Consider the following 13,197-nt stretch of genomic DNA (forward strand, 5'->3'; position numbering starts at 1 on the left):
CATTTAAATAGATGATGATAGAAAAAAATTACTTAAAAATATTATCTGTAAAAATTATAAAGTCTAATTGTGCCAAGTTTAAATAAGATTTTGATGGCTCGCTGTTAGGTGGGATCACACTTCGGTGGCTTAATTCTTTCTTTTCAAAGAATTCTCCAATTTTGGTATTGGGCCAATGACTCATTAGCCTGACAGATTCTCTTACGGTGGTCTGTGGCATTTAACAATTTTTAAAATAACTACTACGCTTCTAGGGTGGAGTTCATGTATTAACAAGACTGTTATAATGTAAACAGAAGACATACTAATCAAGTGAGATGTTCTGCTCAGAAAGCACAATAAGAATCCTTATAATGATATAAATCTGTTCTGCGAGGCAATATAAAGTAAGCTACATAACTTGCTATGAGATGGCTCAGGTTCATATGAGGTTTCTGGTGCTTTCAGGGAAGAAATCCCAGGTGTGAGGACTTCTTCCTATTTGTGCATGTAAAAGATAAAATTATTATTTCTTAAAAATTTGCTAAGAATGGCTAACTTGGAATGTTTGTAATGGCAGCATGACTAACGCAATTTCTTATGTCTGCAGAAGAATACCTACAACTGAATTTTGAAAAGGCTGTTTTTGCAGTTTCTGCTATTATGCATCCAAGTACCTACTTAAATAAAATTCTTCTTGGCAGTGAACAAGGAAGCCTGCAGTTATGGAATGTAAAATCCAAGTAAGATTCTTTATTCTTTAAGTACATTTCACTCTCTAGGTGGAGCTATACTCAGCATTTTAACATTTTCTAAATAAAATGATCTCTTAATACAGGTCTATTTTTTCTAAGTCCTTCAGCAGAAGAGCCCCTCAGTGTTGTTTTCAGAAATATGGGCAATACAGTTGCCTCTCTCATGTGACTGAAAATGCTATTTTTCAAGCCAGAATTTTTTTGCTGTGAAGTAACAGGGATTGTGCAGGTTTCTTCAGTAATCTTCCTTGCTTTCATTTCCTGACCCCAACCCCACTCAACATTTTAGCTAGTTGTCTGCCTGATGAAGTATGGCAGAGGAAGTAGTTGTAGAACTCCTCCCCCTTAAAATTGTTGTCCAACCACTGAGTGGGCCCATGAGGAGGAGGGAGATATGCTTAGCTGAGTGTGGGGAGCAAGGTTTTGTACCTGCTGCAGGATTTGGGACTGAGATCACTACTGAGATTATGGGTACGTCTACACTACTGAATTATTCCAATTTTACATAAACTGGTTTTGTAAAACAGATTGTATAAAGTCGAGTGCATGTGGCCACACAAAGCGCAATAATTCGGTGGTGTGCGTCCATGTACCAAGGCTAGTGTCGATTTCTGGAGCGTTGCACTGTGGGTAGCTATCCCATAACTATCCCATAGTTCCCACAGTCTCCCCCGCCCACTGGAATTCTGGGTTGAGATCCCAATGCACGATGGTGCAAAAACAGTGTCGTGGGTGATTCTGGGTAAATGTTGTCACTCATTCCTTCCTCCATGAAAGCAACGGCAGACAATCGTTTTGCGCCCTTTTTTCCCTGGATTGCCCTGGCAAACGCCATAGCATGACAACCATGGAGCCCGTTTTGCCTTTTGTCACTGTCACCATATGTGTACTGGATGCCGCTGACAGAGGCGGTACTACAGCGCTACACAGCAGCATTCATTTGCCTTTGTAAGGTAGCAGAGACAGTTACCAACCCTATTGTACTGTCTGCCATGCCACTGTAAATTGGCGATGAAATGACGGTTATCGGTCGTTCTGTACCATCTGCTGCTCTCATGGGTGCTCCTGGCTGGCCTTCACTGAGGTCGGCCGGGGGTGCAAAGACAAAAATGGGAGTGATTCCACAGATCATTCCCTCCTTTATGTTTTATCTAAAAATAGTCAGTCCTGCCTAGAATATGGGGCAAGTGTACTAGAGAACCAGTGTACCAGAGCACCAGAGAGCACAGCCGCTCCGTGTCAGATCCCGCAGAAATGATGAGCTGCATGCCATTCTAGGGGGTGCCCCTGCAACAATCCCACCTGTTGCTTCCCTCCTCCCCCAACCCTTCTGGGCTACCATTGCAGTGTCCCCCCATTTGTGTGATGAAGTAATAAAGAATGCAGGAATAAGAAACACTGACTTTTTAGTGAGATAAAATGAGGGGGAGGCAGCCTCCCGCTGCTATGATAGTCCAGGCAGTACAGAATCTTTTCCTTAGACATGAAAGGGGGGAGGAGGAGGGGTTGATGGAGCTCAGCCCTCAGTTGCTATGATGAAGATGGTTACCAGCCATTCTGTAGCATCTGCGGGAAATGACCAGGAGTCATTCCTATTTTTACTCAGGCGCCCCCGGCCGACCTCACCGAGGCCAGCCAGGAGCACTCACAGAATGATGAGGACGGCTATCAGTCGTTTTGTACTGTACCGTCTGCCATGGGGGAGGGGAGAGGAGAGGATGCTGCTGTTCAGTGCCCCAGCACTGCCTCTAACAGCAGCATGCAGTAGACATACGGTGACCTTGAAAAAAGTCAAGAAACGATTTTTTTCCCTTTTCTTTCACGGGGTGGGGGGGGTGTAAATAGGCGAGATGTACCCTGAACCACTCCGGACATTGTGTTTGACCCTACAGGCACTGGGAGCTCAGCCAAGAATGCAAATGCTTTTCGGAGACTGTGGGGACTGTGAGATAGCTGGAGTCCTCAGTACTCCCTCCCTCTCTCCTTCCATGAGCGTCCATTTGATTCTTTGGCTTTCTGTTACGCTTGTGACACAGCGCCTCTGTGTATCATAGCCTGGAGATTTTTTCAAATGCTTTGGCATTTCGTCTTCTGTAACGGAGCTCTGATAGAACAGATTTGTCTCCCCATACAGCGATCAGATCCAGTATCTCCAATACGGTCCATGCTGGAGCTCTTTTTGGATTTGGGACTGCATCGCCACCCGTGCTGATCAGAGCTCCGCTCTGGGCAAACAGGAAATGAAATTCAAAAGTTCACGCGGCTTTTCCTGTCTACCTGGCCAGTGCATCCGAGTTCAGATGGCTTTCCAGAGCGGTCACAATGGTGCACTGTGGGATACCGCCCAGAGGCCAATATCATTGATTTGCGGCCACACTAACCCTAATCGAACATGGCAATACCAATTTCAGTGCTACTCCTCTCATCGGGGAGGAGTACAGAAACCGGTTTAAAGAGCCCTTTATATCGATATAAAGGGCCTCCTTGTGTGGACGGGTGCAGGGTTAAATCGGTTTAACGCTGCTAAATTCGGTTTAAATGTGTAGTGTAGGCCAGGCTTCTGCCTCCTCACGCTCCACTACAGTAATTCAAGATGGGAAAGAGACTTGCTGACTGGGGGCCCTGCCCGGTGGTTGATTCAACTTTTTTTACGTCGCCGCAATTTGCCAGTACAGGCATCTGAAATTAAAAACATGTAACTGCATTGTAGAAGTTGTTGGGATGAAGGGAGTTGTACATTCCAGTTCTCCAAAATGCAGTTTTCAAAAATGATTTCTGCACTGAGGACACCAAGTCCCATTGACTTTCAGTAATCATGTTAATACAAAAGGCCATAATTACGACTCATGGCTTTTGTAGTAGCTGGCAGGCCTGTATCTCTCTTGCATGGTGGGCTGATTAGGTGTTTGAATTCATATGGTGGCAAATCTCCAGGCTATTCATCTGCACTCTTACTTCCAAACCACAAAACTCCACTGTGTAGAGTCCTCTTGTGCAGACTACTATGTTTTCTTCCCTCCTTCCTCTCATCCTTGCAGAATGGAAGCTCTGCTGTATTTTGGGGCCTTCCATTTCTGTGTGAGGGGAAGCGGTATTTGACCCTTTGACTGAAACAATATCTGTATTTGCTTGCAGACTTGCCACTGCATTGGGACATGTTTAGAATATCTTCGCAGCCAGAGCTAGGAACTTAATTATTTTTAAAAATAACTTAAATTCTTTAAAGACTGTGCAGGCCAAATAAGTGTTAATCAGTGATTTATTGAAGGAACATAAATTCAAACCATGTAGAGGTCAAGCATAGGAATTTATTACGCACAGTGCTGGCGGAGTGTCACCTTGCTTATTAGGCTCGGAGACCCTGTCAATCGATTGATTACAATAGAATATATAGATTTTTCCCTGGGCAGGGGAAAGTGACAGGGTAGGCAGTTCTACTTCCCCGAATAGGTTTTGCAGCAAGACAAGATAGCACATTAGCCAATGGTTAACAGGTTACATAATGTCTCCACCCAGGGTCTCAACTTAGCAAGTTAACGTTTAATTAATAATTTGATAAAATGTTATTAGTATAAAATGAATTCTGATTTAGGATCCATAGGAATGAAGCAACTCCTTTGATTGTCCAACAAGTACGTTCCTAGGCGTTAAAGAAACAGTGAGAGTATATGGCAATAAAGATTGTCTCCTTTTGTGTTTTAAGGCAGGCATTGGTCCCTGAGAAAGGGAGGTGAGAGGATGCCACATCTTATGTGCCAGCCTTTCATAAACTCAGGGTTGGATCTGTGGGAAGAAAGTTTCTTCTGTAGGGAGACTAACACAATAGGAACAGGGATTCTTTGTTCAAATTGAAACATGATTTTCAGTTATTGCTTCAACATCTGGCATTACTGTATATCTTGGCAAAGGCAATGTTATCTTGTTTATTCTGCGTTCTCTAAGGCCTTGGCTACACTGGCTCTTTACAGCGCTGCAATTTTCTCGCTCAGGGATGTGAAAAAACACCTCCCTGAGCGCAGCGAGATACAGTGCTGTAAAGCACCAGTGTAAACAGTGCTGCAGCGTTGGGAGTGCGGCTCCCAGCGCTGTAAGCTAATCCCCACGGGGAGGTGGAGTACGTGCAGCGCTGGGAGAGCTCTCCCAGCGCTGGTGCTGCGACCACACTCGCACTTCAGAGCGCTGCCGCAGCAGCTCTATGCACTTGCAAGTGTAGCCATACCCTTAGCTAATCACTATTTGCTAGGCCTCTGGTCTCTTGACCAAACTCTGGACTTTGGGTCTGGAAAAGAGCTGTCACAATCCATATATCAGGTTGTTATATAAAATGTACATGGATTTTAACCCCTTCAATTATATATAGTTTTAATGAGTTTGTTCTTTTTAATTTGTTTTTATATGTATTTTAAAATATATACTTTAAAAATCTGCATTTAGTTAAGTTTTATTTTAATATGGTAATTTGGTTTTGGCGCAATGGCCTGTGGCTGAGTCACTATTAATAAGTTTGACTTAAATGTTGGTACTCTATCTTTCCATGAGCTGGCTATTTCCAATGCTAGAGTGGGAGACCTTCTGGATGAGCACACACTTTGTAAATGTGAAAATATATATGACTACAATTGATGAAAATTTACACTTGTCATGTGGCTCAAGGTTTTAGTCTCATAGCAATTACACATTTTCAATAATATCATTGCTATTTTATTTTTATTCAAGGTAGCTATATGGTGCGATCAGTGCTGTACAAAAACTACTAAAATAGGATTAAAATAGAATTTTTTTCATAAGTTTCTGTGTTTAAAAAGATAGAGTAGGTTATTGCAGATTGAAACGAATGCATTGCTTGGGCTTGTTTCAGCATCTCACACTGGTATGTAAACATAATCCTCGATTATGTTTTAAAGGCCTGATCTTGAGCCAGGTGCCTAGTTCAATGTTTACTGATTTAGATAACCCCATGGCATAAATGGGAGCATTTGTGGTAATCTGCACCAGTTAGTGGGTGCAAGATTGAGCTCTAAATTTGATTTAAGTGAATCTGCCTTGTAACCCAAATTTAAAAAAGAAAAAAAAATTGAATGATTTTTGTATAGCATGCAAAACTAAACATTTAGTTTCGTTATTTGATAGCCAAACTTAATTTTATTAGTTATGTTTACCAAAATATTTTTATTGGTGCTTACAGTGACAGTACATATCCTCAATCATGTCATTTAGTCCCTAATGTTACATCATGCACCTCTCATGCTTCAGGCATTCTATAATCAGGGCCTTGTGTACAATTTCCTTTGTACTCAGTTTTACCACTGCTCTGCCTGAAAATAGTCGTATCCTGAAGACAGAATGCACCAATATAGTTTTCAACTTTTTCAATATAAATGATCATATTACCTTAATTTTTAAATTCCATAGGTTTTTTTTTAAATGTATGCTGCTAGCCTTCATTCCCTGTCATACTTCTTTCTAGATGTACTTGTTAGACATTCGTTTTGACGTAAACTTTTTCTAAATATAATTTTTGAAACACTTTCTTTTCACAGCAAACTTTTATACTCATTTCCAGGATGGGGCTTAGGGGGTGTGACAACCCTCGAACAGGTTAGTAGTTTTGATAGTTCATTGGTTAATAAAAGGTAGATATGGAACAGCAGTCAGTGTTGTTTAACATTCTTGTACAGTGCTATAGGTGCATATTGCATACAGAGAGTATAGATAATGTCCCTGCTCGGAGAAGCATACAATATAGAGGACAAGCTCTGTAAGACCCTTACTAACTCACATAACTTTTGTAACTTCATTTTGGTTACTCCACTGAGTAAGGACTACTTAAATGACTTAAGTTTTTAGGGTATTGGTGTACTGTAGGTCAGCTTAATTATGTTGCCAGTTTCTTGCTTCTGAATTGTTTTTTTTTAAATTTTTATTTAACTCAGGGCAGGGGGATCAAACTTTTGCCAAAATGAAAAGAACAACTCCAAAAATAAGAAAAATCGGGGCTATTACAAACAAAATAAAAACAAACTAAAAGTATGATACCAGAGGGTATCTTATAACATCGGCTGCTCAAGCTTCTGCGAACAATTTTAATTTCATATAAATGTATTTTTAGTGCAACATGTTCAATCTCTTTGATGCTTTAGAGTGGTCAAATGATCAATTATAGATTAAAATAAGCGAACTGATACTATGTAGTAGGAAACGAAGTGCAAGATTTATTAAGTACCTGACTATAAGGTTAACCCATTTATTTTAGACCTAAATTTACTTGAATGTCATACATATCAGGTGTTAACTTGCTATACTGTAACGTACTGGTATAGAAAGAGCTTATGGACCATGAAGTAGGTTACATAGAACTTGATATAGCGTATTCCATACAGAAACTAAGTTTGCAAAATTAAGCACTCAAGTCAGGAAATGAGATCCATGTGCATATTTTATACTGGACAGATTTTAGTTGCGTATCACAAACACACACATTGTGTAAGACTGCCTCCCTTACATAGTGCACAAGTTGGACGGTGAACAAGGAACAGATGTGAAATTTACTAGACTTATTTGAACATATTTAAAGGGAAACATTTATCCATTACAGTTATCTACCAAAAATATTTTTATAGGAAAGTTTTTAATTGCTTAAATGTATTTCTTAAATTATTTTTATGCTAAATTAATGCATTCCCTCCCATTGGTTGCACATCCATAGACTTCCTCCTACTTCACTGCACATTGTTGCTCCTGTGCACTGAAGGCTGAATTGCTCAGAGTTATACTGAAATCAGGTCAATTCCAAAGACTCAGTAGTTTTATTCTTAATTTATGTTGTGTAATTTCAAGCGTAAATTTTTGGCTAGAATGGAGCAGAATCCCTGCCTAATTTGCTAAGAAGAATTATCTCATGTGCTTTGCAAATTCAGCCAGTTCACTGAATGAAGCAGTGTTGTTGTAATAATATGTCATGTAGTTAAAGAATATATTAATGCATTTAGCAGAACTTATTTTTTAATAGGAAAAATACAGACGGATGGAGAGGAATATGTTTAATTTCTCTCTCATCATTTAACCGTCTTTTACAGGCACCAGCAGTAGATGTAGTTGCAATAGGTCTTGTGTCTGGTCATATCATTGTGCACAACATTAAGTTTGATGAAACACTGATGAAATTTCAGCAAGACTGGGGTCCCATCACAGCAATATCTTTCCGTACAGGTAAATTCTAGCAGTTTGATTAGTCATATATGCAGATCAAATTAAAACAATAATATTAATTGAAAAGTAGAAAAATTAAACATTTTTAATGTATTGTAGGCACAAAACTTGGGGTTTTGTGTCTTGGGGTTTTTTAAAGTTTACAACGGCTGATAGTAATAAACTTGTGATATTTTCTTATATAGTTGGGGAAAATTGCAAATCTTGCAGGGGAATGTTTAAAATCTGTATATGGCAACATTTTGCTATTTCATAAATAGGAAATAACATTCACTGAAAACAGATCAGCCTAGTAGTAGAGGTTAGAGTATTCTCCAGTACAGCAGATTTGGCTCTTCCTGCAGAATTGTGCTCTAAGATGTGTGAGCAGCACCCATTCTTGTCGTTCATCTAACTCTGAAATCTAAAGATAGCCAGTTAAATATCCACTGTGGGGTTTCGTGAATCTTCCTCTGAAGCATCTGGAACTGGCCATTGTCAGATCTTGATACTAAACTAGATATACCTGGTCTGATATGATACTGCATATCCTCTGGTCCTATTACTGATGGTGCTGCTCCATTCTCTCTATTAAAAATTAAATCACTATGATAAATGATTGCTTTAATTTTATGTTCTGTTTAGGAATGAATTTTTTCCTCTGATGGTAATCTTTGTGAGAGAGATTTGCTTACATGAATTTTGAAAAGTTAAAATGATTGATTGAAAGCTATAAGCAATGTATAGTAAATAAATAAATAAATCCCTGCCTCCCCCCCTTTCATTTTGTGATCAGATGGTCATCCAGTCATGGCAGCTGGAAGTCCTATTGGACACATTGCACTGTGGGATCTGGAAGAGAAGAAACTAATTAGTCAAATGCGAAATGCTCATTCCACAGCAATAGCTGGTTTGTCATTTGTCCAGGGAGAGTCACTTCTTGTTACTAATGGTGCTGATAATGCTATAAAGGTAAGCTTTTTTTCCTGCTACTACCATTGTGGTAAATTTATTTTTTTCCAGTGGTCCTCCAAAGTATGAATACTTGTGTGACTGAGAGAGCTCTTTTCAGTTGCATCAGCATGTACAGTAAAACCAAAGTTACTGAACATGACAGGTTGTTGTTTCTAACTGTTATTCCAATCTATTTTTTCAATAGGAGTTAGTGTTATGTTTACTGATGTCCCATTTCTTTGCATTTCTTGAGCAGATATGGATCTTTGATGGCCCTGGAGGTAATGGCCGTTTGTTGAGGTGCCGTATGGGACATAGTGCTCCTCCAACAAAAATCAGATACCATGGGCAAAATGGACAGCAAATTCTTAGTGCAGGTAGAAATCCTCTGAACTTCTCAAATGTACCCATTTTGTGCTACTCTGTTGTTTAAATACACTTTTCAGCTTATTGGCTAGTGATAAGAGATATGACTAGCAATGTCTTTAATTTCATTTTGACAGTGCATTGCAAATTACTGTATTTAATCATTTAGGTACATTCAGCGTACTGAGTAATTCCTTGGGTGATTGCACATGTGAATACCTCGCTTGGTGTCTGCACCTAGCACTTAGTTGTTTGTAAACTTTCCTTCAGCTGTACCTGTTGGGTGGCTTGTGCTCCCTCTGCTGCCATGCACCATTGTGTAAAGGGCAGAGCAGCTCCTTGTCCTACTTAGTTCCTTCTGATCACCCGTGACAGTCATCAGAACCCTTGTTCATTACCAGAACAGTTCTTTCTCAGCTTTGTGTATAATGTATATAATAGAGGTAGTCTGGTAGTTAGTATAGCTGTAGGATTTTGATGTTTAAAAAAAACCCTGTTTTTTCCCTCCGCCTCCCGTTTCAGGGTTCTGCTGATGGCACCAAGGTATGCCCTAGTCACTGGGCTTCAAGCACTGTGCTTCTTGCTCAAGGCCTGTGCTGGTGAGCAACTCTCACTATAGTTGCCTGAGGTGCCTGGCTAAAGCAGAGTTAAGACTGGTGCCAGATTTGCAGGGAGTTCAGAATGAAGAATCATAGGGAGGCTAGGGTGAAATTCCTGCTGTTGGAGTTGGCAATCAGGCCTCCATCGAAGCCGGCCCGGTCTGACTTGATGCTGAGTACTGCAGCTTCAGTGAGAAGTGCACCTTCAGCATTACTGGAATCTGATCACCAATGTCTCTTGCCTGTGCTAAGAAGAAATATAAGGCTTCCAAAGAGGCTCAGAGCAGGGGAAGATCTCTATCCTTAAAGTCTGGTAAGAGGGGTGAGAACATGTTGAATTGAGTGCATCTGAAACCTAAGCACTCCTCTCCCAAATCAGTGCTCTAGTCAGCACAGTTGGTTTCAGTGCTGCAAAGGGCACCATTGAGCCTGCTCCCAGAAGCAGCACCGTCAGCTTCATTGTCACCATAAGAAGATACCACCTCAGTGCCAACTACACTGGAGGTGCTTGAGCAAATTTCTTGCTGCCTCTGCCTCTTGGTACTGGTGTCTCCATTGGTATTGGTCTCCCTCAGCACCATTGTCCCATCCCTTACCATCTCCAGCAGGCCAACCTGTGATACCGAAGTTGCCTACTTCCTAGTCAGTCCATTCGTACCCTCCAAGGGGAACCTTGCAGTGATGATGACGCTCCGTCTATCACCAGGTTCTCAGTATTGGTCCCTGATATTGACTGGATGAACCACTTAGAAATGGGATCTTATGTCTCACAAGCCTGAAGCAGGACCTGTCGGTCCCCTCAGGGATCCTCTCTCCCTGCCTACCCTTGAGACCCCACAATGGGAGTTGCCAAGAAAATGTGGCTAGGTCACTGGGGTCTAGCCTTGTACCAGTAGCCATTTTGGGACGCTTTGTTTTCCTAGTTTCCAGATCTCCCCCCTCACTGTGCCTATTCAGTGCCCTGGGGACAGGGCTGCGCAACATCTGGGGACAGCCTACACACTTGTCTGCTCTGTCTGCAAGATCCGGTTCCAGGACCAGAACCAAACATCAGGAAGATGTAGGAGAGCTTCAGTCTCCTCACTCTTGGCTTTCTCTTTGTCCTATCCAGATAATGTGGTTTCTCTGGATGAATTTAAAGTCTGAGGAGTTGTGAAAGAGAGTGGCTGCAGATTTGGCCATGCAGGTCAGGGAGTCCTCATATAATTTGATTGACATGTTATTAACTCTCTGTCCCTCCAAAGAGGTCAAAGAGAAAATACTATGTGCGCACCCAATGTTTCGAGTACCTTTATACCCACCCACCTCTGGGCTCATTAGTCATGGCAGCTAATGAGAGTGAGTGACAAGGACATCAGACTGCTGCCTCTAAATCAAAGGACACAAAGAGTGGACTTATTTGGCAGAAAGATTTATTCCATGGAGGGTTTGCAGCTGTGTATTGCTAACCAACAAGCTCTGCTGGGGTGGTACAGTTTTAATTTATGGGGCTCCATGTAGAAGTTCAGCAACCTACTTCTGGAGATGGCTAGGCAGGAGTTCTTTTCTCTAGTCAATGAGGGCAAACTAGTCGCAAGAACATCACCGCAGACTCAGTAGCTAGGACCACGGATTTTGCAGTTGCTAAGTAAAAATTCTGGTTAGTCTTCTGATCTCACCCATGAAGTCCAGAATATTATTCAGGACTTGCCATTTGAGGATACTTCTCTGTTCTCAGACCAGACGGATAGAGTGTTCCATGGCTTAAGGCTTCTAGAGCCACCTTAAAGTCCTTGGGTTTGTACATAATGCTTTCTGACTGGGGAAAATCTCGACATCAAGAGAGACCCTGATTTCCCTGCTCCCCTCCCCTTGAGCCTTGTTTTTTATGCCATTGTTACACAGCACTGCGTGGTCAAACGGCCCTCGGTTCATTCTCAATCACCTCAGCCTGAGACTGAGCCTTTGTAGTTGTCCATGTTGAGTTTTAGCTCAGCTGTGTCCCCTAGCTCTTTTTGTAGTTTAAGGCTACGTTTTAGTCACAGGTATTTTTAATAAAAGTCATGGACAGGTCATGGGCTGTTAGGTCACAGGCTGTTAAGTTTTGTTTAATGCCCGTCCATGACTTTTACTTTATACCCCTGACTAAAACTTGGGGGGGGCGGCACATGGCCCGGGATCCCCACCGGTGCTGGGCAGGGGCGGGGGAGGGGAGAGGCAGCAGGGCTGGCAGGCTCCCTACCTGGGCCTTCCTCCAAGGTTCCCCGGAAGCAGCGACATCCCTCTTGCTCAGCTGCAGGCACCGCTCCCACAACTCCCATTGGTCGTGGTTCCTGGCAAATGGGAGTTGCAAAGCCAGCGCTCTGAGCGGAGGCACGGGACAGCATGAGGTGGGTTTTAGGCGGTACTTACCTGGGGGGCTCCCCGGAAGTGCCAGCATCCCCCGCAGGTACCATTGTCCGCAGTTCCTGGCGAATGGGAGCTGCGAAGCCAGTGCTCTGGGCAGAGACATTGTGCAGAGCTGCCTGGCCATGCCTCCACCTAGCAGCTGAGTGAGGAGAATGTCACTGCTTCTGGGGAGCCCCCCAGGTAAGCACCACCCAGAGCCCGCCTCACCCCGTCCTGTGCCCCAGCCCCCTACCCCCTCCCACACCCAAACTCTGCTTCTGCTGACAGCGGGGTGGCCCAAGATTGCCCCAGCAGCTCCACTGTTCCCGAAATAACCTTCTCATGTAATGCCCATCCGCTGCCTTGTATGGTCCCCACCCCATGCAGCCTTGCTTTCGTTAATCTCTGCTCCTTTTTATCTTTTCCCTCTGCAGCTGGCAGAGTTGGTTTGGTTGATTTGTGTACTTTAACTGTGTTTTGATGCCTTAGTCTTTTTTAGTTTCTTTAAAGGTTAGCTTTTATTCATTTCCTGGGTTTGCTACACTTGTTTTGGGATAACTGTAAACTTGTGGATTTTTTTTGGTTTTTGTACACATAAATTTGTGTTTTTAACCCTAACTCCAGGTTGTTTTTGTCTGGCTTTATTGTATATCAAGCTTTGGACATAAACTGCTTGACTATTCCTGTGGCATTCTGGTTTATCATTGTTCAAATGTCTGTTTTTGATTTTTGTGACTTGGGCGTAAGCTGATATTGTTATGGATAGGTATTTAGTTTTCTTTTTCTTAATGTTCCATCAGGTCAGGATGGAACCTTGCAGTCTTTTTCCACAGTGCATGAAAGGTTCAATAAAAGTTTAGGACGCGGTAAGTAGTACAACAAATGTACAAATGCTATTTTTACATAATATAGTATTAAAAATGACATAACTTTGTTTTTCCTATTTGTACAAGTACCAAAGCATATCTTGTAGGGCACAGTGAACTTCA

The 13,197-nt window shown here is 42.1% G+C and overlaps 1 protein-coding gene across 2 annotated transcripts in view; it reads left to right on the forward strand.

Moving 5' to 3' along the window:
- Positions 1-13,197, forward strand: part of WDR36 (WD repeat domain 36) — a 70,208-nt gene that overhangs the window by 14,213 nt on the left and 42,798 nt on the right. Inside the window, exons 5-10 of one of the 2 annotated variants that reach the window (XM_050945669.1) lie at positions 590-722; positions 6,275-6,332; positions 7,811-7,943; positions 8,719-8,894; positions 9,133-9,253; positions 13,009-13,074. In XM_050945669.1, the coding sequence (XP_050801626.1) occupies positions 590-722; positions 6,275-6,332; positions 7,811-7,943; positions 8,719-8,894; positions 9,133-9,253; positions 13,009-13,074 (687 nt within the window). The remainder of the gene's footprint in view (positions 1-589; positions 723-6,274; positions 6,333-7,810; positions 7,944-8,718; positions 8,895-9,132; positions 9,254-13,008; positions 13,075-13,197) is intronic. The other variant, XM_050945670.1, reaches the window with a different exon arrangement.

The sequence above is a fragment of the Gopherus flavomarginatus genome, chromosome 3 (assembly GCF_025201925.1).
Source record: "Gopherus flavomarginatus isolate rGopFla2 chromosome 3, rGopFla2.mat.asm, whole genome shotgun sequence".
Taxonomy (NCBI): domain Eukaryota; kingdom Metazoa; phylum Chordata; order Testudines; family Testudinidae; genus Gopherus; species Gopherus flavomarginatus.